The 26232-nt window shown below is 43.6% G+C and overlaps 1 protein-coding gene across 1 annotated transcript in view; it reads left to right on the plus strand.

Annotated features, from left to right (window-relative positions):
- Nucleotides 1–26232, plus strand: part of Fry (FRY microtubule binding protein) — a 233684-nt gene that overhangs the window by 128045 nt on the left and 79407 nt on the right. Inside the window, exons 22-35 of the mRNA XM_029477821.1 lie at nt 3205–3464; nt 4221–4410; nt 4977–5101; nt 7351–7408; nt 8451–8542; nt 8787–8959; nt 10053–10213; nt 10846–10956; nt 12677–12831; nt 14158–14257; nt 14465–14636; nt 21847–22103; nt 23179–23325; nt 25071–25239. Of these exons, the coding sequence (XP_029333681.1) occupies nt 3205–3464; nt 4221–4410; nt 4977–5101; nt 7351–7408; nt 8451–8542; nt 8787–8959; nt 10053–10213; nt 10846–10956; nt 12677–12831; nt 14158–14257; nt 14465–14636; nt 21847–22103; nt 23179–23325; nt 25071–25239 (2170 nt within the window). The remainder of the gene's footprint in view (nt 1–3204; nt 3465–4220; nt 4411–4976; nt 5102–7350; nt 7409–8450; nt 8543–8786; nt 8960–10052; nt 10214–10845; nt 10957–12676; nt 12832–14157; nt 14258–14464; nt 14637–21846; nt 22104–23178; nt 23326–25070; nt 25240–26232) is intronic.

Below are 26232 nucleotides of genomic sequence, written 5' to 3' on the forward strand. Positions count from 1 at the left end.
TAACCTGAGGCCCAGATACCTAGGAAAGAAAGATTAGCTTTTCAAAAAATAGCACAGGACAGGTCTGAAAAAAAAAATCCATATAAAATTTGAACTTTAGAAATACAGGTAATATTTTTGAAAACTTCAATTTCAAAAAAAAAAATCACTCCAGATTTCTTAAGGAAAATAACTAGCCTTAAATTGTTATTTTTAATACATAATCTTTGTTTAATTTTGTACTTAATATTTTGTATTACAGCAGTCTCGATACGTAAGTTCTACTTATGTGTTACTTTATAGTTCCCAAGATGGTTTTACTTTTAATACCTTTGACCCTCACAGTTATTAAAACTCAGAAGCATTAAGCTGGAGATTAGCTCAGGGCACAACACTTTGTTTTTCAAGATGGGTTTCTCTGTGTAGCCCTAGCTAACCTGGAACTTGCTCTGTAGACTAGGCTGGCCTAGAACTTGGAGATCTCCCTGCCTCTGCCTCCTGCGTGCTGGGATCAAAGGCCCCGGGGACCCTTAAGAAATCTAAAACTAGAGCCAGGAATGGAACCTTGAGCCTGTGGTGTGTGGTACAAATGCCTTTAACCTCAGCACTTGGGAAGCAGAGGCAAGTGAATCTCTGAGTTCTAGGCCACCCTGCTCTATATAGTGAGGCCTTGTCTCAAAAAAAAAAAAAAAAAAAAAAAGAAGAAGAAGAAGGAAAAAGATCTACAACCTAAGATGACAAGTATTTAGAACATGGCAGATTTTTACCACAGTACTAGCTAAATGTAAGCCTCTAGCTGCATAAGCTCACAGACATCCTCCTCCCTCTGCCTCCCCAGTGCTGGGAAAGCACGTGTCACCACTACCCAGCTTAGCTATCCATCCTTTAGAACAGAAAAGTCCAGTGAGCAGACTTGGATTCATTCCAGCTTCACAAACAGGCAGGGAAGTCTTCGGGGAGGGGGGTCACTGAAGAACACACTTAGATGGTGCCTAGCACATATGCCTGTCACATAAGCAAATAACTGCATTGTGGAATCTGTAAACTTTCCATAGACTTTCATGACACAGAACACAAAATGCTAATTTTTGGCAATCACAATCATGGTAATCACTAAGGCCATTGGCCAGGCACAGTCAGAATAAAGACGCATATGTTCTCTTACATTACAGTTGTCAGAACCTGAAGTGGAAGGGCTCCTATAGTTCTTACACATGCACATCTGCCTTTCCTGTAGATGACTCATATATCCTCATTTTCTTCTGTATTTGCTAGACTCAGATCCTAAGCAGGTCAGCATCCTGCACTCCGTTCAGCAGGTGAGCACGCACAGGCGGTGGATTTCAGTACCCATTACCCCATCTGATTCACAAAGAATATCAGGAGAGATCACTTACAGCTGCTTAGTCATGAATGCAGGAGACGTCTGTCTCTGGAGTCAGTGATCTCCCCAGAACCCAGGTTTAGGGAGACCACTTGATAGGATCTCATCTCCCTGGCTCTGAAAGTCCAGTTCTGCCCCCTTCCAGCCCAGTGACTTATGAAGGCCAGACAGATCTGTAACATTTACCTAGGGGAGTTCATCGCCCTAGCAGGTGAAACAGAACACTCAATAAATGCCTAACTAATGGCTCGCAGTCTTGGCACATGTCTTTAATCCCAGCACTCAGGAGTCAGAGGCAGGAGAATCTCTGAATTCGAGGCCAGCCTGGTCTACAGAGTGAGTTCCAAGACAGCCAGGGCTACACAGAGAAACCCTGCCTCAAAAAATATAAATACATACATACATACATACATACATACATACCTAACAAAAGGGCAAGCATCCCCCCAGCCCACCCCTGCTTTGGAACAATGGATATGCTGCTTGAAAACTGGTATTGCCTAAATATTGATGTGGATACTTAAAAGACAACAAAGTGAGAGAACTTATCAATTCATACATATATATTTAAAAAGAAGTTTTGAAGTACATCGGCTTGATATCATAGGGGCAGATTAGGTATCTCCTCTTGAAAATCATCGGTCGGATCCCTTCATACAAGGGAAAGTAAGTGTTCAGGTGTTTCTAAAGCCCCGGCAAGGTGTTTCAGTGCAAGTAAAGACAGAAAACACCATGCACACATCACACAAACAAATCACAGGAGCAAAGGCACATCTCTGGATCCCGCACGTGGATTGCCCGTTAGGGAGGTTGCTCCATGGTGAAGAGCACTTACTTCCAGAAGTTCAGAGTTTGAATTCTCAGCACCCACATGGTGGCTGTGCAGGCTGGTTTTGTGTGTCAACTTGACACAAGATGGAGTTATTGCAGAGAAAGGAGCTTCCCTTGAGGAAATGCCTCCATGAGATCCAGCTGTAAGGCATTTTCTCAATTAGTGATGGGGTGGGGGGTGGAGCCTATTGTGGGTGGGGCCATCCCTGGGCTGGTGGTCCTGGGTTCTGTAAGAGAGCAAGCTGAGCAAGCCAGTAAGTAACATCCCTCCATGGCCTCTGCATCAGCTCCTGCTTCCTGACCTGCTTGAGTTTCAGTCCTGAACTCCTTTAATGATGAACAGCAGTTTGGAGGTGTAAGCTAAAAAAAACCCTTTCCTCCCCAACTTGCTCCTTGGTCATGATGTTTGCTGCAGGAATAGAAACCCTGACTAAGACACCAACTGTAACTCTAGCTCCTGGAAATTCATTGCCCTCTTCTGGCCTCCACAGGCACCAGGCACATAGGCATATGTGCGGGCCTAACATTCATATCCATAAAATAAAAACAGATTTTAGAAAAGCATAAATCTGTGGTCACATTTAAATTGATTAATATCATATATCGTCACATAAATGTTTGGTGACCATCCTCTGACTTCAAAACTTAAAAATATGATTATAGCTAGGCCTGGTGGTTCACACTCTTACTCTCCCGCACCAGGCCCACCTAGTTTACATAACAAGTTACAGGTCTGCAAGAGCTACATTGTGCTTCCTTGTCTCAAAAAGCAACAACAACATTGAAAATGATTGTAATTGTTGAAAGTCACACTTACTGCTGCTATGGCTGGCAGAGGGGCGCAGCTGACTCGGAGAGGTGTTTGTTAAATGTGATGGGTGTCCCAGATCCAAAGCTGGTCCCTGGCATCTGAGGTTCGGAAAGGCACCGTGGAAACAGGGGCGGCAGGTCGAGCCCTGGTAAAGTCTGCCAAGCCTGGTTACATTTGACTGCCCGTTTCTTGCCCTCAGGCAACACTACCTCCGACCCACAATGTAGATCTCCAGTGGTTGGTGGAATGGAACGCGGTACTGGTCAACAGCCATTACGATGTGAAGAGCCCCTCCCACGTCTGGATCTTCGCGCAATCTGTCAAAGACCCCTGGGTCCTGTGCCTCTTCAGCTTCCTCCGGCAGGAAAACTTGCCGAAGCATTGCCCCACGGCCCTCAGCTATGCCTGGCCTTACGCCTTCACCCGGCTGCAGTCCGTGATGCCGCTGGTAGACCCAAAGTAAGGTGCCCGTGTGCTTCCAATGCTTGTGATTGGTTCTCTAACATTTTCATTCCACGTAAGAGGTTAGGCTACCATAATCTCCTCTAATTTTTAAAAATTTCCTGCTATAGCATTCTTAGTACATAGTAGAGATAAAAATATTCTGTCTAGAACAGGGTTGCGGTTTTTTTTTTGCTTTTGCTTTAATAATCAATATGACTAAGTATACCAGTATAGGAAGCTTTGGCTCTTAATACCGAGATCTTTAAAATTCTTCTGTGCGTCCTCTCCTTGATGGGCAGCTGCCTAATTTCTTGAGACCTCCTAATGATCTTTATTTAAGAAGTGATATTTACAGCCCTGCATAATAATATATACTTACAATTCTAACACTCAAGAGACTGAGATAGAAGGATCGCTACAGGATCAAGGCAGCCAGGCTATGTACAGAAAGGCCTGTATAGTGAGATCCTAGCTCAAGCAGAACCCCTAAAACTCATATTCAAAATCAAGAATTGGAGAGACAATTGCACACACGGCTCTCACAGAGGACCCAAGTTCAGTTCCCAGCACCCAGGCTAAGTGGGTTAAATGGCTCACAGCTGCTTATAACTCCAGCTCCACATGGATCTGCTGCCCTCTTGTGGTCATCATAGGCACATGCATTCCTGTATACACACACACACACACACACACACATACACACTTAAAAATAAAAATCAAACCATAAAATCAGGAATTTAGTTTTACCTTTGTTTGCCTCCACTTCTATAGCAGCCCAGTCAATGCCAAGAAAACCAGCACAGCGAGCAGTGGAGACAACTACGTTACCTTGTGGAGAAATTACCTCATTCTCTGTTTCGGAGTTGCCAAACCCAGTATTATGAGCCCAGGACACTTACGAGCATCCACTCCAGAGATAATGGCAACAACTCCCGACGGTACAGTGAGCTACGATAACAAGGTGACATGACATGCTTCAGGGGAATTATTCTGTAAGGGTTGGTTTTTAGCTTGTTCACGTAGCGTTCGTTCCCAGTGCAAATCACACTGTGCCTGCCATCTGCAGTAGCTTGGAGTCTGACTTCTCATCTACCACATTTCCAGATTCCATTGAGCATCTTCTGGGAATAGTTTTTTGCCCCTCCCCTGCAAGTGTGGAATGGAAGACTGAGAGATAAGGAAGCTTGCCACCAGTGTGTTCAGTGCCTCGAGGCTGGGCTTGTCCACTCCGGGCCCAGTTTCCCTCTTCACCAGTTGAATATCTCAGAACCACAGCTTTACCCAATGATAGTTTTGTTGACTTAAATAGTTTAAAAAAGAAAAGGGCAGGGTTTTCTTTAGGACTTCTATCCCCAGTAGAAAATAATTGTACCGTGTTAGATATATGTTCGTTTGTTTGTTTGCTTGTTTGTTTTAGTTTTTATTTTTCCCTGAAATGATGGAAGTGTTTTGGAATGTGACTCAGTCACCCTGTTATTGCTTAGTTACCGCGTTACCTCTTTGTCACTTCACATCTCCTGGTTCCAGGCCATTGGCACACCATCAGTGGGTGTCCTGCTGAAACAGTTGGTGCCTTTGATGAGGCTGGAAAGCATTGAAATCACAGAGTCTCTTGTTTTAGGATTTGGAAGAACAAATTCCCTTGTTTTCAGGTATGGCTGTCCCAGTACATTCTTCGAAACCATACATGTTGCTGCAATTATAGCTGTTTCTCTTAACTCAAGCTTGGGGGTGCTGGGGTACCAGTGGGCTGTGCGTGGTTTTCTTTATGCCTTTGTTTGATGTGCAGGTAAACAGCCTTCCTTTTTAACCCTCAAATTTTATTGCATTTGCAAGCTTTGTCCTGGGTAACTGTACATAAGATAATTCCCTATCCATCCCCAATTAACCAGACTTTTGCAAGGCTTCAATACCAAAACAAGGGTAACGTGTGAAAGCATTTTGTACTTCTAAATGGTTTTATAGTCACATATCTGAGGAGGATGGAGGCAACACTTATTAAACAAGAGTCAGGAAAGGGGACTCCCCAAACATCTCACCCTGACAATAACTAAGAACTACAAGTTCTCATTACAAGAGTACCAATTAACCAACATTTAGCCATTCATTAATTATTTAGATCTGCTTTTAAAAGATAACTCACGGTTCCTGAATTCAGCGTTCTTTCCAAGAGAATGCAAATCCCCGTGTATAGCTTACCCTCTCTCTGTGATCCTGGAGGTAGATGCTGCCATCCATCCAGCTGACCAACAGCAGGAGTCTAAAACATCTCCACAAGCCTCAGGTTGCACAGCTGCACCAGTAACTCAGTGGTTAAGAGCACTGGTTGCTGTTGCAGAGGACCCAGGTTCGATTCCCACTGCCCTTCTCTGGCCTCTGTGGGTACTGCATGTATGTTGTGTGCAGCTGTGCATGCAGATAAAACACATACACATATAAGTACAAGTAATTTTTAAAAAGTTTTAAAATCAATCAATTACATATTAATAACACATTAGTGTTATCATATCATTATATTAATATAATGTCCTTTGGTATTATGCTATATTGTGATGTTTTAGTGCTATTAACATGATATGTTATTAAATGAGATTTTTTTGATAAATTATTAGAGCAATCAAGACAAAAACCTCAGATTTTTCTCTATCAGTTCAGAGTAGCTTCCCATAAGCCTTCCTGGCTCCCTGGAGAGTGATAGAGGTGTACTGTGGAAGTTCCAGACTTTTCTAGCCGCAAGTTAGATCTCACATCTGCTTAAACATGCGATTCAGAAATTATTTCCCGAAGAAGATCACTTATAACAAGTATAAATGATAGTTGGAGACTTGGAGGGCAAATGAGAACCGTGTGTGTGTGTGTGTGTGTGTGTGTGTGTGTGTGTGTAGTGCATATACACAAGAGATATAGGTAGATAGATATAGATATAATACACATGTAAAATATATATAGTATATATAGGTGTATGTATATAATGCATATATAAAATACAGATATGTCTTAGTTAGGATTTCTATTTTTGTGAAGAGACACCTTGACCATGGCAACTCTTATAAAGGAAAACATTTAACTGGGGCTGGCTTACAGTTCAGAGGTTTAGTTCATTATCATCATGACAGGAAGCCAGACAGCATGCAGGCAGACATGGTGCTGGAGGAGAAGCTGAGAGTTCTACATCTGGATCCACAGACAAGCAGCCAAAAGAGACTGCTACACTAGGCCTGACTTGAGTATCTAAGACCTCAAAGCCCACCCCCACAGTGACACACTTCCTCCAACAAAGCCACACCTCCTCATAGTGCCACTTCCTGTGAGCCAAGCATTCAAACACATGAGTCTTTGGGGGCTATACTTATTCAAACCAACACAATATATAACACAAAGAGAGGTAATACGATATATATTAAAGTTATCAAAACATTTTTGCTACATAGGAAAGGTTTTAACAAAAATTGTGATATTTTGTCCCTTGCTATAATTTGCATCTATCGGATAACACAAGTGTAATTACTCTGAAACACAGGTTCCACGTTTTAAATCTCGTATGTGTCAGTCTCCTGAGTATCTCTCTAAGGTAGTTCAATATTGATCCTCTCCTTCCTTCTGTTTGGACTGACAGGTTTATTTGAGGTTAGAGACTCAATTTATAATTATTTTCAGTTTCTGAAAGCCAGTCCCGAAGCTCCCTGCATCTGGTAAACACTTGGGAAATCCTGTGTCGTTGTTCAGATGCAGTGTTCTGCTCAGTACATATGCACAGCATCAGAATGCAGACTGTCTGTGTAGGGCAACACCCATGCATATGTCACTGGAGGTTTACGTTATTTAGGCTGGAATGGATATGTTGGTGACAAGTCTTATATCAATAACAACATATTTCAAATATGACCTTTTCCCTCTGTAGAGAATTGGTTGAAGAACTCCATCCATTAATGAAGGAGGCTCTAGAGAGAAGACCAGAGGTAAGGTTTGGAATCTCCATCATGAGGGCCTGTCTCATTTAGACAGTGGTGTGAATCTTAAGTCAGCTTTGTCATACCCTAAAGAGTACAAACACCTCAACCTGTTCCTAACAGTGAGCCTTGTCATAGTACATTAGATTTCCAATGGTCAAATAATTTGTGTCTTAATGAATTTTCTAAATGCACAAATGCAAAAACAACTCAAGTAATCACATGGTTTTAGTTTTGCAAAAGGTCTAGTCAAAATCTAACTTTGGTTTTTAGCTTGCTTGGCTTTGTTGCCATCTTTATTAACAAGCCAGGATCAAGGAGACCAGAATTCTCTTACAATGTACCAAGATTGAAAAATAATAAGATTAAAAAAGAAACTTCCCATAAATATGTTACAAGAAACAGCAAACAATCTGGGGTTGGGGAGAGCTCAGCTCTTGAGAGCACTGGCTGCTCTTGCAGAGGGCCCTGGGTGGCTCGAAGCATCCCCAACTTCAGTTCTAGGGACTCAGATGCCCTCTTCTGGCTTCCATGAGCACTGCACACACAAAGTACACATACATGTAGGCAAAACACCCATATGCATAAAATAAATATTATAAAAAAGAAGCAGCAGAAGTTTAGCAGTCTGGAGATCAAATAGCATGCACTCCCTGAGCAGTCTGGGAATTGTCAGCATCTGGAGTCCGCTCCAGTCGCTCCCTAATGCTCAGCCTTTCAGCCGACCCCCGTGCCTTGGCACCTGGCACGCTACTCAACACTTCCGCCTCATGTGTTCTGAGGGGTTTACTGACGATGTTTTCCTTACAGCCTGTAATAACTGCATTGTCCCCACCTCTTAGGAAGAAAGGACAGTGCTTCCCTTTTATGCTTAGAAAACTTGAAAATACTGACAATGTTTTCCTTACAGCCTGTAATAACTGGCATTGTCCCCACCTCTTAGGAAGAAAGGACAGCGCTTCCCTTTTACGCTTAGAAAACTTGAAAATACTAAATTAGGCCGTAAAGTTCGCATTGTATTATCCATAACTGTAAGTGGCTTTCCACGCAGAACAAGAAGCGCCGAGAACGGAGAGATTTGCTGAGGCTTCAGCTGCTTCGGATATTCGAACTTCTGGCAGATGCTGGCGTGATAAGTGACAGGTGAGGTTAAATGACTGAGCACCCCCCACCCAGCCACCCCTTGCCGAAGCATCTCTTTCTACTTCTCCTTGTTCTTTTAAATATATTACTTCGACAAAGATTTCTGGCAAGCCACCCTTGCCTTTCTTCATACCCCCGTATAACATGCATAAAAACCAAAATTGCCACGTGAACGCCAACCATCGATGAGGTCCTCGTTAAGCACCTGCTCCTCTGTTCTAACATCCTCTCCCTTCCATTCCAGCACAAATGGAGCTTTAGAACGAGACACCTTAGCGCTTGGAGCTTTGTTCTTGGAATACGTGGACTTGACCCGCATGCTCTTAGAAGCTGAAAATGACAAAGAGGTCGAAATTCTTAAAGACATCCGAGCACATTTTAGCGCCATGGTTGCCAACTTGATCCAGTGTGTTCCAGGTAATCCATCCCTTCCTCTGGGTTGGGTAAAGAGTTCCATCCCCCACCGATGCTCGTCCTGATTCCTAGGGGCCTGAATAGAGCTCTAGGGCAGTTTCTTTGTTAATTCTGAGTAATTATAAAAACAACTCGTTTCGTGTGCCATTTTCTTATTTTGACATTATTAACCACACTGCTCCACCTCAGCTGTTAGGGGCTTAAACTATAATTTAAGCTTGATTTCTTTGGTAATATGAGGCACATGTTTTTGAAATAGCATATATTATATTCCACTGTGTGCTCTATAACAACAGGGAGCAGTAGTCACAAAAATTCATTCTGTATACTAGAAAGTTAAGTGGAAAGATCAATTAGGCCAGCAGTTCTGAACCTGTGGGTCACCATGACCCCTTTTGGGGGTCAGATGACCCTTTCACAGGGGTCAAATGTCAGATATCCTACATGTCAGTTATCTACATTATAATTCATAACAGGAGCAAAATTACAGTTACAAAGTAGCAACACAATAATTTTAATCATTGGGGGCTCACCACAACATGAGGAGCTGTGTTAGAGGGTCTCGGTGTGAGAAAATTTGAGAATCCAGAAAGAAAAATTGTATTGAAATTTATTTAAAAAGTCAAGATTCTGTAGCTAAAGAAAACGGGAGTTACTGGGATGGTGGTGGTATAGCTCACTGGGAGAGTGTGCATTGAACATGCACAAAGCCCCATGTTCTATTCCCAGCTCCAAGCAAAATTCGACTTAGAAAAATAAAGTTGGTTCTTGGGGACGGAGAGGTTAGATCAGCTTCTGCCCTTGCACAGGACCCAAGTTTACTTCCCAGTGTCGGGCAGCTCACATCTACCTGTAACTCCAGTTTCCCATGATCCAATGCCTTCTTCTGGCCTGTGTGGGCACCAGCACTCATGTGCACTTACCCACATACAGAAAAACACATATACACATAATTAAAAATAAAAACTTTAGGAAATTTTCTTTCTTTCCTCAAAATTTGAGGGTAATATTCAGTAGTGCTACAAGTATGTATTCAGTCTAATATAGACTAACAGCAGTCTAATAACAGACACTGGTTTTGTGTTATTCTCTCTAGTTCATCACAGAAGATTCCTCTTCCCCCAGCAAAGCCTACGGCACCATCTCTTCATCTTGTTCAGCCAGTGGGCCGGCCCCTTCAGCATCATGTTTACGCCTCTGGATCGGTACAGTGACCGAAACCACCAGATAACGAGATACCAGTACTGTGCTCTAAAGGTTGGTTAGTCGCATCAGCGGTCTCCTTTGTTAAGCTAACAACCATACCTTAAAAATAAGGTTACAATAAGTAGTATAATACAATAAAAATATAGGGAAGGATATAAAAATTCAAATGGATATATGCATGCACATGTAAATATAAATTCAATAATTCCAAATATATAATTGCAGATGTGGGTAAACACATAAGCACACCATCTGGGCCCACAATTACACAATGTAAAATTGTGTCAGGTTCCTGCCTTTATCCAGTGTTTCTTATTTTGCCTATTTATCCCTGAAGTTACTATGTTGCTACTTAATTTCCAGTCTAAGGAGGAGAAAAAATGGTCAAGCAACAGCCACACTCTGTTTATCTAATCCTATCCTGGACATCCACACTGTGAAAACCTTCCCATCTGAAGCAGTGTGGACTCTGTGTCGCTTACTTCTCCATTACCGGGATGAAGTATCATGGCTGAAAGCAGCGGCTAGAGGACTGAGTTTATTTCTGCGTACAGCGTCGGAAGGCTGGGGTTCACAGCAGTGCAAAGGGAGCTGCCAGTCTCCACCACCCACACAGGAAGCAGAGAACGCAGGAAACCTGCTGCTCTGGTTCCATCTCCAGGTTTCACGGTTTCTGATTTCAGGCAATGTCGGCAGTGCTGTGCTGTGGCCCTGTATTTGACAACGTCGGCCTCTCTCCGGATGGCTATCTGTATAAGTGGCTTGACAATATTCTGGCTTGTCAAGATTTACGAGTAAGTATGGGTCAGGAAGGCATTGCTTTTCAACATTTTTGAGGTTAGCATGATGCACATACCACCTTCCCTCCATAGTCACACAAATTTGGATATGTACTTAGGAACATTGCAGTGGGGTGTACCAGGCCCAAAAGTACAGCATCGATTAACCAAATTGACCGAAAACTGAATCACAAAGTGAGGCTCAAAACAGCTCGCATAATTTGAAAGCAACCTTTATACTCTGTATAATTAAACTGGGAATGAGTAATTAAAATATCATTAAAATGTACTTCCCTGGAGCTGGAGAGAGAATGTGCAGCACCAAAGAGTGTGTGCTGCTCTTGCAGAGGACCTGACTTGAGTCCCCAGCACCCGCACTGGGCGGCTCACAACCACCCTAACTCCAGTTCCAGGGAATCCAGTGCCCTCTTCTGGCCTCACTCAATCACACAGTATGTTTGTGAACGTGCAAATACACATAATTAAATAAGTTTTAAAACAATATATGCTTCCAAATAGCTAGTAAATTGAAGTGAATAACAGTGGCAACTGGAAAGTATCTTTATATGGAACATGATCAAATATTACATTTGTGGTTTGTAAATAAAGCTGTGCTTAAAATGAAGTGACAGGCTGGAGAGATGCCTCAGTGGGTAAGAGCACTGACTGCTCTTCCAGAGGTCCTGAGTTCAATTCCCAACAACCACATGATGGCTCACAACCATCTGTAATGGGATCTGATGCCCTCTTCTGGTGTGTCTGAAGAGAGCCACAGTGTACTCAGATATATAAAATCAATCTTTAAAAAATAAATGAGATGACATAGATAGAGATAGATATATAGACAGATACAGATAGACAGATAGATAGATAGATAGAGGACAGGAGGCCAGTATTTGCAGCCTGTTCACCACTAGAAGTACTATAAGAAATAACTTAACCAAGTCTGGAAAAAAAAAAAGTACAGAGATTAACTAACTAGGGGAAATTTTTAATAACAATGAATATTATATTACTAACGTTTCCACTCCTGTGACAAAATACCTTTTAAGGGAGTTTTTAAAATTATAAAAATTGTATTTACAATTTAAAAATTTTTAAATTGTATTTTATGGAGAAAATTTAAGGGAGAAGAAAATCATTCCGGTCCATCACTGTGGGAAAGACATGGCTGTCAGAGGTGACTCTGGTGGGATTGTAAGACTAAGTTTGTTCACGTGTCGTGGGCCTGGAAGCAGGCAAAGAAAGCTAGCCGACCAGGGTTAGGTATGACTTTCAAAGACTCCCCCTAGCGACTGCCAGCCAGGCCCCACCTCCTGAGAGCTTCTGAGCCTGCGAGCTGGGAACCAAGCGTTCAAACACGAGCCAGGGGGGCATTTCAAACCCAGACTATTAACACAGCAGATCCATAAGCCAGGCCCTTCCTTTTCGGCCTGATTGCAACTACAGAAAAGAGTAGATGGCTTAGGAAAGCGGCAGGCAACATTACCTTCTGAGGGGAATGGAGTTTCCCTTCCCAGAGTCCAGTGGAGCTTGCATCCTGCAGGCAAGGCTGCATTGCACCCCCTTGAGGAAGATCGAGAGGCACAAAGATCAGCTCAAATAAAGTGTCCAGCCAAACTTAACCCCACTTAAGGTTGTTCACCTGACCTGTATTAGTTACGTTGGATCATATGGATCTCTCTGGAATATTTTCTGATGAAGTAGAAATAGCTGATTTGTTCCTCATCCTCAGGTTCATCAGCTTGGCTGTGAGGTCGTCATGTTGCTACTGGAACTTAATCCTGACCAGATAAACCTTTTCAATTGGGCCATCGACCGATGTTACACGGGATCCTACCAGCTTGCGTCAGGCTGCTTCAAAGCCATAGCAACCGTGTGCGGAAACAGGTATAGGTTTTCGTAATCAGTGTTCCGTGGCAAGGGTGTCGGCACTTGCTCTCTGTGATGTGAGAGCGGAGCAGATGATGCTCAGCCTTTATCTTCAGAGTATGACAGCCCAGAATGGCCTCTGTATCCCTCACAGATAAGCTAGCCGCTTTAAGTTTCCATGGTATTGATAATTCCATTTGATCAGGAGATATTCCTTATATGCTCTTTCCTTCGAAGTGCCTAAACCATCACAGTGGAGCATGGAAGCAAAATTTGAAAATAATAAAAACAATGCACTTGAAGGAATTAAAGCATCTATGTGGACAAGTGTCCCAACACATGTTAACTCTGAGCCCGTAAGCCAGCTGTCCACAAACCCAGGAAAATCCCCTCCGCTCAAAACTTCAAGAAGCATGTGGGAAGGAGGCGCGATGCTTCAGAGGCTGAATATTACACTCATTTGAACATGTACTGATCTGAGCCCAGGGTCTCATGTATGCTAAAAGTGTTCTCCACCACATGTCACACCCCAGCCCAGAGATTATGCCTCAAAAGCCACCGACCTTATCATATAACAAGCAAGTTCATGAAGCTGTTTGGCACTATAACTTAATAAGTGTAGTACTGGCATAATTAGTTTAAATTCCCCAAGTTGCGTAAACTTCTCCTAAGAGAGAGCATATGGATTAGGACGATGGAGAGAATAGAACACAGTAGAGGTTTTTGTTTTAAAAGCTTCACAGAGGGACTGGAACAACACCTCAGTAGTTGATAGCATGTATTGTTGTCTTAGTCAGAGTTTCTAGTCCAAGAAAGAAGCAAGTTGGGGTGGGAAGGGTTTATTCAGCTTACACTTCCATACTGCTGTTCATCACCAAAGGAAGTCAGGACTGGAACCGAAGCAGGTCAGGAAGCAGGAGCTGATGCAGAGGCCATGGAGGGATGTTACTTACTGGCTTGCTTCCCCTGGCTTGCTCAGCTTGCTTTCTTATAGAACCCAAGACTACCAGCCCAGGGATGGCACCACCCACAAAGGGCCCTCCCACCTTGATCACTAATTGAGAAAATGCCTTACAATTGGATCTCATGGAGGCATTTCCTCAAGGGAGGCTCCTTTGCTGTGATAACTCCAGCTTGTGTCAAGTTGACAGAAGACCAGCCTGGTCTACAGAATGAGCTCCAGGACAGCCAGGGCTACACAGAGAAACCCTGTCTCAAAAAAACAAAATAGATACATAAATAAAGACAGGGCAGTATCATTGGTGAGGTGCCACCCCAGACGTGTCCAGCTTACTAGCCAGGATGTCCTCTAACCATGCTGTGTATTTTTCTTTGTTTCCCCAGGAACTATCCCTTCGACATAGTGACGCTGCTGAACCTTGTTCTCTTCAAGGCCTCTGACACCAACAGAGAGATTTATGAAGTCTCCATGCAGCTCATGCAGGCACGTATCATCCACGCGCGTGGAAATTTCCATCCTTGAGCTCAGGATGCAGTTATCTGTTCCTGTGAGGAAACATGCACAGAGTGTTCTCCAGACAGAGCAGTTAACCTATTCAGTGTGAAGATGAACGCGCTGGCCGTGTTGTTACAAGCATTCCTGAGGGGTCCAGATGACAATCTTTAAAGCCTGTTCCTTTACTCCTCGTAGATCCTCGAAGCAAAGCTTTTTGTGCACTCCAAAAAGGTTGCGGAACAAAGACCTGGCAGTATTCTATACGGAACACATGGACCGCTGCCACCTCTCTACAGTGTGTCGCTAGCCCTTCTGTCCTGTGAGCTGGCCCGGATGTACCCCGAGCTCACTCTTCCCCTCTTCTCAGGTACCACCCAGTTGTCATACCAACTCTGTCATCGTCTCCTCCCCAACTGGAGGAGCTTTCCTAAGTCTGTTGCAGTCTTAGTGAAATTGTGCCAGACACTGGTGATAAATCTGTGTATCAGAGTTGCTACGGGATAAATCTAGTTACATATGACAGCAAATTCAAGAATATTTTTAAATTTTTTGTTCTATGTATGGGTGTTTTGCCTGCTTACATAGCTATGCACCTGTGAATGTAGTGCTGATAGAGGCCAGAATGAGGCGCCAGATGCCCTGGAACTAGAGTTACAAATACTTGTGAGCCACCATGTGGGTCCTGGGACTTAAACCCAGGTCCTGTAGAAGCCCGACAGTGCTCATAACCACTGAGCCATCCCTCCAGCCCCTCAAGAATATTTTTAAATGTTAAAAAGAAAAACATGTGATTAGTTAAGCAATATACATGAGAAATATATGTGTGTGTGTGTGTGTATACAAAAAAGGTCTATTATATGAACAACATACTTTAAATAACCCTTAATTGTTTATATATTTGGTAATGTTAAATAAATAGTCTTCTTTTTTTTAATTAATTTATTTATTTTCTGTAAGTACACTGTAGCTGTCTTCAGACACCCCAGAAGAGGGCATCAGGTCTCATTACAGATGGTTGTGAGCCACTATGCAGCTGCTGGGATTTGAACTCAGGACCTCTGGAAGAGCAGTCAGTGCTCTTATCTGCTGAGCCATCTCTCCATCCCAATATATAGTCTTCTTATATTTTATAATACTACAGTGATAGTGTAGTATACATACAACTTGCCTCCTCTGCAGTCTTCATGAGTAACTTGTGAGAATCGGGTCTCAAAAGGTGCTTTCCTGCCTAAGTTTATGTAGCACCTTGCCAAGAGACAGTCTATGGCCCAGGATATACCTCATTCTCCACCTGCACCCCAATACCTCAGCCCTGTTCCCCCTCAGCTTTCCCTGCCTTTGGTCATGTGCTCTGCACTGCAGTTCTTCAGTATACAAACTCACATCTGTACAACCACATCTGTACAGTGCTTCCCACCTGCACATCTCTGTTCAGCCACCCTGAAGGAATGCTAATAATAAGGGCTTGCAATTAGCGGGTACCTAGGGTGTCCAAGACTCTCTGCTAGGCCCCTCGTGTGCATTGCTTAAATTGCAATTTTTGAACCAGAAAGGCCAAGAAAGGCTTCCCAGACGGGCTGAGCTGCAGATAGACAGAGGAAACTTACCAGGCAGCCAGGCAGGTGCCTGGAATCGCCAGCCCAAGGGTACAACACATGACTTGGTTTAGAGCAGCAGTTCTCAACCTTCCTAATGCTGCCACTTTAATACATGAGGATGTTGTGGTGACGCCCAACCATAAAAACTACTTTGTTGCTGCTTCATAACTGTCATTCTGCTACTGTTGTGAATCATAATGTAAATATCTGATATTCCGGATGTCTGATTTGTGATCCCCCAATGGGGTTGTGACCCACGGGTTGAGAACAGCTGATTCAGAGGCATAGACCAGCACAGTGCACTGGGAAGTTGTATACAGGACAGTGTGACTGACGTCAGAGATGACCCTGGGTGGGTGCTCGTTGATCCACTTCAGAGCCCTGTGGGGAAAGTGCATTCTCAGAAAGCTGCTAGGGCTTTGAAAGTCACTGACGAGTCCATAAAACGCTAAACTGGAAGCCATAGTATAGTCAGAAGACCTGGTGTAGACCAGTGTGGTCCCCAGACCGGTGTGGGCCCCGGGCTTGCTTCTGCTGTCTCTCTGAATTCATATGAGCATGTTCATCTAGAGGCCCTTGCTCTCCTGGGCCTCTGTCCACTCTGGCTCATCTTCTATGGGCTACCCTGAGCTCAGAAGAAAGGGATTTGATGGAGACATCTCATTTAGGGCCCAGTGTCCCAAGGTCTCTCTCTCCCTCTGATTGATATCTGATGATGGCCGAACCAGGTGCTGATCTATGAGTATAGCACAATGTCATTGGGGGTTGTTTATCACTACAAGTTCTCTTTCTTTCTTTTTTTTTTTTTTTTAGACCTGTGGTATTTGATTTTACCAGAGGTCTCTGGGCTATCTAGTCTCAGGTTCTTGGTCACCCAAGCAGTTTTGGGCATTGGCTCCATCTCGTGGAATGGGCCTAAAATCAGATCAGTTATTGGTTGTATACACCCCCAAGCTTTGTGGCACCACTGCCCCAGCATACCTTGCTGGCAGGACACCATTGTAGATGAAGGGTTTCTGACTGGCTTGGTGTTTATGTTTTTATTTTGATACCATGCTGAGTATGTCCCTGTATCAGATTCCAGGACGGAGGGATGAAGGCTTTCTGTGGACACTGCAGTGAATTCTGCAGATGTTGTCTTACACAATGGGGCCTTGCTTTGTGGCGAGCACCCTATAGTCTTGGCAACAGCCTCGGTTGTTTGGGGATTCCTATGGGTCTCCTGTGGCCATCAACCCAGTTAGATGTAATGCAATCTCAGTACTAGAAGCCTCATTTGGTGATGAGAGGTGGCCAGTTGGGACTCTGTCTCTCCCACTATCTGACTATTTTACTTATATCACCTTCATATAATATGTGTGCATTTCAGGAAGTTTCTACTGTAATAAGAGCTTCACATTTTTATGGGATTCCCAAGTGGGCAAACAAATGGGTCTCTGATTCTTGTGCCCTCTCTTGGGCTCTTTTCCTTCTCTTGGTTTGTCTTGTCAAAATTCGATATGATAGATTTTGTTTTATAATATTATTATTGTTTTATTTGGTTATATTTTTAATGAAGAATGAATGAAGAATGAAGAAATGAATGAATGGAAACCTAGCCACTAGGTTAAAGGTTAACAACTGAACTATTACTTATTCTGCTGGGAAAGGGGAAATCAGTTTTCCCCTACAGAGTGACACTGGGTGTATCAACAACTCCAGGACAGGGCTCGTGCTCAGGAGCAGTTGATCAGCATATAATGGACTCTTCGGGGGCTGGGGGAGGCTTTTATTTACTTACGGTTTAGAGTTTTGTTTTTTGGGCTGGGAGGGGTAATCTTGTTTTGGGGGTGGTGTTGCCACATTGGGTTTTCAGTTTTTTGAGAGAGAACTTAAAGTTGCATAGATAGAGCGGGGGAGAGGATCTGGGATGACTTAGAGGAGAAGAATATGCTCAAAATTTTTTTAGTTAAAAAAAATTGTTTTAAATAATAAGAGAGAAAAGAAAAAACTTAGAGCCACAGAACGAAGGCTGCGTTGGTTGACAGACATAAAGCTGTAACTTTTCAGGGTTTTCAGTTTGAGAACTGGAAAATAAGCTTCAGAATGGTCAAGTTTCTATCACAGGGCACCACTGAATAAAGGGAAGGAAGGACAAACAGACTGCTGAGTTTAAAAGAGGCAGAAAGAAAGGAAGAAACAAAGACTGCTGAGTTTAAAAGAGGCTGAGGAAATGACACACCACCATGCATTTGGGAAAGAGCAGAAGTCACAATGGAGCATGCAGTCTAGAGAGGGCACTGGTTGGGAAGGGTGGCTGTAACTCAAAGGGCCTGACCCAAGAGCCCATTTAGAGTGGAAAGTGGAGGCGGGGCCAGAGCTGCTGAGGAGGTTCACAGACAGATGTGCTGCCTGGAAGACTGATGGTGACCCCTACCCAGTCAGCCCAGAGCAGGGAGAGCAGGGGTGTAGGGCAAGGCCGACACAGAGAGCCTGGGATGCTAGGGTAGGGCCTCTCCAGAATAGACAGACAGACCAGAATGCAGGAGGCGGGGCACGGGAGGTCAGGAGTGGCAGAGCATGGAGGGAAAGAAGCCCTCAACAAGCGCCTTTTGAATACGGAGGAAGGGATGGAAGAGGGTTGGAGGCGTCATGAGGGAGTCATCCTGGAGGCAGTTTTCTTCATGGAAACCTAGATAAATGAAAAGATTAGGATGGAAGGGGTGATGCTCATCCTCCAAGGCGAGCAATCCCAGTATGTCAGGGTTCTAAGGGGAGGTGCGGGCAGAGGTCAGGTTGCAATAGCCTGCAAGGAGAGGAGGCAGACAGAGCTGGGGCAAGGGTGGCTGCAAGCCCAAGAGGAGCATTTACGCAAGAGTAAGACGGGAAACAGCTTATTAGCTGAGATAGGGAGCTGGGAAAGTGGGGGGCAGCGGACAGCTAGGGAGAGGGAAGATAAATCCAGGCCGACAGGCAGCAGAACCCCAAGAAGGAAATTGAGCCATTTCGACATTCTTCTAAGCCACCCCCCCCTCTTGATTTATGAAGAAGCTTTGAAAAGAACTTGAAAACATTAACATGACCTAGTGAATTCCTAAGCTGCCTGCGCTGTTCAGGCCCTGCCGTGAGGCTTTATTGCCTGTAACTTAAGGTGACCTAATTACTTACAAGCAGCCAGACAAGATGTTTGGGTCCCCCCCAAAGAAGCTGAGGAGCATACCCTGAGCACCCGCATTTTATTTCATTTCTCTATGTATCTTCCAGAGTATCTGTGGCATCTTCCTTCCTCTTCAAAAACATCTCCACAAACCAAGGTGTTCATCCGCCCTTCTCTGACAACTCTAGCCGGCACCCCGATTGGGGGGATGGGTGGTCCTCATGTCCGGCACACAAATTGCAATAAATGTAATAAATGAGCTTGTGTTCCATGTTAGAATTTGGCATTGTTTAAAAATAGGTGTTTTTAATGTTTCTTTCTCTGGGATTGGATTTTTTTCTCTCTCTTTCTAAAGCATGGTCTTTCCTATGGAGCATAAACAACTCTTCCATAATAAAATTGTATTTTTGTAAGTGGGAATCATTCTCTGACAAGATCCTCAGCTTGGTGCTTTCTGTTACCTGTCACTTTCTCCCTTGCCCCTGAATTATTTGTCAGTGTAATTTGTCACCTAGGATCTTCTCCAGGCTCAGGAACTTTTTTTTTTCAAAATATTATTTTGAGAATTTCATAACATGTCTATATAATCTCCATCCAACCCCTACAAGTCCCCTCTCAACTCCTATAAATGTCGAGACCTCACTACATATATATTAATGTATACATGCACATACTATTGACTATAGACCCCATCCTGGGTTCCTTAATGTCCCTTGTATACGGCTGACCACATTCCTGAGAGGTTCTGGCTGCTTTCATTCTGTCCATTATAGGAGCTTGCACTAATGAATGCTCTCCCAGCAGGATTAATGGATGCTCTGGTGCAGTAAGATGCAAGTGTCTGATGTCATAGCCAGAGCATACGTGTCATATCATAGTGTGTCAACTCTAAGTCAAATACTCTAGGGACCAGCCAGATGGCTCAGTGGGTAAAGGTGCACGCCACAAGTCTGACAACCAAAGTTTGATCTCTGAGCCCTGTGTGGTAGAAGGAGAGAATCAATGTCTCCAAGTTACCATCTAACAAGCACGTACGTGCCAGGGCATGGACTCCTACACACAGAGAAAGATGGTTCAGTGGTTAAAAGCACTGACTGCTCTTACAGAGGATCTTGGTTCAAAGACAATGCCCTCTTCTAACCTCTGTGGTAATCTTGGTAGGCACCAAGCATGCATGTGATACATATACATACACACACACACACACACACATACATACATATAAATATACAAGCTAGATATTAATAAGATATAAGAAGAAATATCACTGTTTAAAATAAGAAAAATTACACTTTTTTTTTTAATTTTCCACCTATGTAAAGGCCCAATGAACAGCATAGCACCATCTATTGTAACTATAATTTTGGGGAAGGGCTAAGGCAATTAAAGTTTCTGCTGGAGGCATCCAAAGGGTTGTGCCGAGTAATTTCTGGATACTGCCTTGTTCTGGTATTAGCTGCTAGGAACACCGTGAGTGAGGTCATGACCTATGCTGGCTAGTTGTGCAGGCACGGGACCATACTTCCTAATTTCTCTTTGGATAAAGCCAATTCTCTTATAGAGCTAAAAGGTGCTACTGACACTCACAGCATATCCATAAAGCTGAGCTTCTGACTGTACAGCTGAGCTTCTGACTGTACAGCTGAGCTTCTGGCTGTACAGCTGAGTTTCTGGCTGTACAGCTGAGCTTCTCACTGCACAGCTGAGCTTCTGACTGCACAGCTGAGCTCTGTACAGCTGAGCTCTGACTGCAAAGCATTAATCAGAGTATACGCTGCCACATTGTTGCCGGTGCAACAGTGTAGAAACACAATTGAGAAAGTAACCCATGACAGGGTTGAGCTCATTGCTGCTGGGGTTCCCCCTGCTATTTGAATTTCACACTCTTGGCTCCTGTCTGGTTTTCAAATTCAGCACCAGTATGAAAGAGGCCAGGTGTAAAAGATCATATCAGTACTAACAAAAAAAAATTTCTGGTTTGCAAACATTATTGAAACAAAACCAAACCACAGCAGATGTGGGATTTTCTTTAAAAAAAAAAAAAGAAAAAGAAAAAGATTGGTTTATTTTTATTTATGTGGATGAGTGTTTGTCTGCGTGTGTGTATGTGTACCTTGTGCATGCAGTATTCTTAGATGCCAGAAGAGGGTGACAGAGCTGTGAGCTTCAGAATCATAGCTCCTCGAGTCAAATGTAGCACATGATAGCCCTCCCACATGCTTGGCTATGGCCAAAGAGAAACCACCAGTGGGTTTATTGCTGTGGGAATCCACATCTCCATTTATAACAACCAATTCACATAGGAGACACTTTGTAAGTCACAAGGCTGGAAAGAGTGGCATTGCCCATCGCTGCTCAGGATCCTGCTAGGAAACAGGTGCTGTGCTGGCACTGATCAACAGTGTGCTGGTGTCACTATCCTTTGCCGTTGTGCAGTGTGAGACCCCACGTAGGGGTTGCTCTCATTTTCCTGATCAGTTGATGGGAGCTCAGGGAGGTTATTTAAGTGGCTGAGCCACACAGCTGTGCATGCAGCCAGATATGGTGAAGTTGTGACTCAACACATGTCCTGCAGACGCCCGGTACACTGTTACTCCTTATCCACTAACAGTGTGTTTGAACTCATGACGCTTTCATATCAGTCTGTGTTTAGCTGCCTGCCCCGCCCCCTTCCTGCACAGAGGATCAAGGATGAGCCCTGCTCTTTGCTCTTGTCCTGGATAGCTATTATATACAGTAATCTTTTTACTGAATGCAAACCACTTTTGGAGCAGTACACTTGTGTTCCTCCTTAGTTTGCTTTGGAGAATAGTGTATAACCGTCCTTTGCCCTGTCTCTTCAGAGGTGAGCCAGAGATTCCCCACGACACACCCAAATGGACGGCAGATCATGCTCACCTACCTGTTGCCATGGCTACACAACATTGAACTGGTGGACAGCAGACTACTCCTCCCGGGGTCCAGTCCCAGCAGTCCTGAGGATGAGGTCAAGGACCGGGAAGGAGAAGTGACTGCCTCTCATGGACTAAAAGGGAATGGCTGGGGCTCTCCGGAAGCTACCTCTCTGGTCCTGAATAACCTCATGTACATGACAGCCAAGGTACCTCATTATAGCATGGCTCCATCAGCAGGGAAGCCCTGGGTTCACAAACCTTTGCCACAAACCCAAGAAAATAGTGTTTATCATAAAATGGTTCCAGAGGATGTTGAGTGGTGGTGGTGGGTGCACAGCAGAACACTTAGTGCCACTGAATTCTGTACTTAAAAATATGTACAATGCTAGAGAGAGAGTCTAAAGTTCAAAACCATCCTCAGCTATATAGTGAACTTAGATCCAGCCTGGGCTGCATGAAACCCTGTTTCAAAAAAAAAGAAAAAAGAAAAAAACAATAAAAGGAAACGATGTTCATGATGTTGCCAGGGTAAACTTCCTTTTTTCCCTCAGTATTTGGTAAAGAAATATAACATTGTATCCATGGCAATATATTCCTGTTTTAGTTGCTCTAGCAGAGGATCTGAGCTCTATTCCTGATTTCTAGTTTTCCCATATGATCTAATAACTTTGTGAGTTACGATAGTTGTATAAACAGGTAAGCTTATGTTCAAAGGAGTGGGTAAACCTGGCCTTCCTCGTTTGCTGTAAAAAATAAGAAAATAAGAATTGTTTGGTGCACTTAAAAAGTGGTTTTCGTAAGGACTTGGGATGTATCTTAGGGTAGAATTCTTGTGTTGAATGTAGGGAGCCCAGGGTTCAAATGCCCCGCAGTGCAATTAAAGAATGGGGGGATTATGATGCAAATTTTAGAGAGATAGATAGATAGCTAGATACGTACATACATAGGTACATAGATACATAGATACATACATACATACATGCATTGCTGCATAGATATATATATAGATACATAGATAGACATATATATACATACATACATACACACACATACAAATATAGATATCACATATTTTGGGGAAAACCATGGCCTACATTTTTAAAAAATGTTTGTATGAGTACTTATGTAGCTGATCTATGTATTGTAAGTTGCCATCCACCCCAAAATGTTGTTTTTATCAAATAGTCATTTCCACCCTGGTAATAATTTTGAACAATTATAACCCTTACAACAACTTATTCACACACTCACGAAGGCTGCTTTTAATCTTGTCTGAGTTAGTATGGAGATGAAGTCCCAGGAGCAGAAATGGAGAACGCTTGGAACGCTCTGGCCAACAACGAGAAGTGGAGTAACAACCTGAGGGTCACGCTGCAGTTCCTCATCAGCCTGTGCGGGGTCAGCAGCGACACCATCCTCCTGCCCTACGTAAGTGCCACACAGGTTGGCTCCTGGAATGCTCTCTCATTCCCGCAGGGGATCATCCATGTACTACATAAAAGCTCCTTCTGCCCCACCCAGCACAGGCTCCATGTCAGGCACGCCTGTCAGCCCCTTGGATTGAACTACAGGATACAGGCACCTAGGAATTCAGGGTCATTTTCCTGACAGTTACTAGCCTCCTTTATAAGCAGCACCAGTAGGAAAGAGGTCAAATGTAAAAGTCAGGACTAACAAAAATGCTTCTGGTTTGCATATGACATTAAATACAGCAGACCTGGGATTTTATGTAGATGACTGTTTACCTGCATGTATGTATGTGCAGCATGTGCATGCAGTACTCATAGAGGCCAGAAGAGGGCAACAGATCCCCTGGTAGGGGCGTTATAATACTGAGCTGTCATGTGGAGCACCCTGGAATTGAACTCTGATCTTTTGCAAGAACAACCAGTGCTCTTAAACAAAGAGCCATCTCTCCAACCCCCAAATGTGTTAAGAGAGAAAGCAAAACAGAGATATTGATAGGGTATATTCTGTTTTTACTTGAGGATGGTGGATGAGCAGAATAACAGCCATTCCTAACAGACTCACTTGGCCTCTCTGTGTGGTTTGTGAGTTTATGACTTCCTGTTATTCCGAGCTGCTTCAGCCACGCTGCAGGTTAGACATCAGGACCTGCAGTTATGTGACACATTGATATTGCCATTTTTTTATTATTAAATATTTTTATTACATATTTTCCTCAATTACATTTCCAATGCTATCCCAAAAGTCCCACATACCCTCCCCACTTCCCTACCCACCCATTCCCATTTTTTGGCCCTGGCGTTCCCCTGTACTGGGGCATATAAAGTTTGCGTGTCCCAATGGGCCTCTCTTTCCATTGATGGCCGACTAGGCCATCTTTTGATACATATGCAGCTAGAGTCAGATATTGCCATTTTTAAAACCTAACACTTTACAGAGGGCTAAAACTTATTTGTTTCTAATGACAAAGAGGAGAAGACGTGTCTTGGTTACTATTCTGTGCTGTGAAGAGACACCGTGACCAAGGCAACTCATATAAAACGTTTAATTGGGGGCTCACTGACAGTTTTAGGGGGTGAATCCATGGCCAACGTGGCAGGAAACAGGCAGGCTTGGTGCTGGAGCATTAGCTGAGAGCTTTACATCCCATCATATAGACAGCAGCAAGAAGAAAGGGAGAGACTTGGGCCTATGCTTTTACATCCTTAAAGCCTACCCATAGTGACATCCTTCCCCCAACAATGCCACACCCCCTGATCCTTCTCAAACAGTTCCACCAACTAGGGACCAAGATTTCAAACCTGTGAGCCAATGGGGGCTATTTCATTCAAGCCACTGCAGGGGAGACTGTTTTCCCTTGTTAATAAAAATAGCAGTTATTTTCCCAGAGCGGATACAATTAATCGTTTTTGTCATATAAATACCTTGTGCCTCTGGACACCAGTAAAATCTTACGATGTTTTTGGCTTAAATTCACTCAGTTCACCCTAAAAGTAATGTTTGTTTGTTTGTTTGTTTGTTTAATTAAGTCACTTAAGACAGTGCCTGTATAATGTAGCTTTAACCCCAATACTTGGGTTATCCAAGGATAGCAAAGGTCAGTTGTTGGATGAGCAGTATCAGACGGCAGTGTGCCCCACGATGAGGGGGTTCCAGCCCAACGCTCTGATAGAAAGTATACCCTCCCTTTATTCTCTTTTCCCAAGATTAAAAAGGTGGCAACCTACCTGTGTCGGAATAACACCATCCAGACTATGGAAGAGCTGCTCTTCGAGCTGCAGCAGACAGAGCCAGTGAACCCCATCGTCCAGCACTGTGACAACCCACCTTTCTATCGATTCACGGCCAGCAGCAAAGCCTCAGCAGCTGCTTCAGGTAGGGACAGGCCACCTGGGAACACACCCTGTCATGCCACACACTGATGTGCACTGAACAGGTTTGAGTGGCTCTTACTCTGCGTTTTCCCGGGAATGCATTCATTTAAGAGATTGCTTAAGAATAGCTCTCTGAGCTGGGCGGTAGTGGCGCACGCCTTTGATCCCAGCACTCGGGAGACAGAGGCAAGCAGATTTCTGAGTTCGAGGCCAGCCAAACAAAGTGAGTTCCAGGGCTACACAGAGAAACCCTGTCTTAAAAAACAAACAAACAAACAAAAAAGAATAGCTCTCTGAGGGGGTGGAGAGATGGCTCAGCAGTTAAGAGCACTGTCTGCTCTTCTGATGGTACTGAGTTCAAATCCCACTACCACATGGTGGCTCACAATCATCCATAATGAGATCTGATGCCCTCTTCTGGTGTGCCTGAAGACAGCTACAGTGTACTTACATATAATACATAAATAAATCTTTAAAAAAAGAAAAAAAAAAAGAATAGGTCTCTACCAGACAGTGGTGGCACACACCTTTAATCCCAGCACTTGGGAGGCAGAGGCAGGCAGATTTCTGAGTTCGAGGCCAGCCTGGTCTACAGAGTTAGTTCCAGGGCAGCCAGGGCTATACAGAGAAACCCTGTCTCAAAAAAAAAACAAAAACAAACAAAAAAAGAATAGGTCTCCAAGCACATTGTAATTGGATTAACAAATGACTTCGTAAGGATAATCATGAATTAGTGGCCCAGTGGTTTCCTCACCACAGGGAATTATTTTACATTAGACACTGCAGTCTCTTAGGAATTTCAGTTCTGAACCTGCTGTATACCTTAATGGAATCTCCTTGGTAACATTCTCCCAGGATTGACTTGAATATTCAGTGAAATCCAAAATGCTCAAAAATCTGAGACTTTTTGAGGACTGGCATAATAACCCAATGAGAGCTCAATGTAAACAAACTTTGATCATTATTTTTACGAGATTTTTTTTTTTTTTTTTTT

This window comes from Mus caroli, chromosome 5, assembly GCF_900094665.2.
Source record: "Mus caroli chromosome 5, CAROLI_EIJ_v1.1, whole genome shotgun sequence".
NCBI classification, from domain to species: Eukaryota; Metazoa; Chordata; class Mammalia; order Rodentia; family Muridae; genus Mus; species Mus caroli.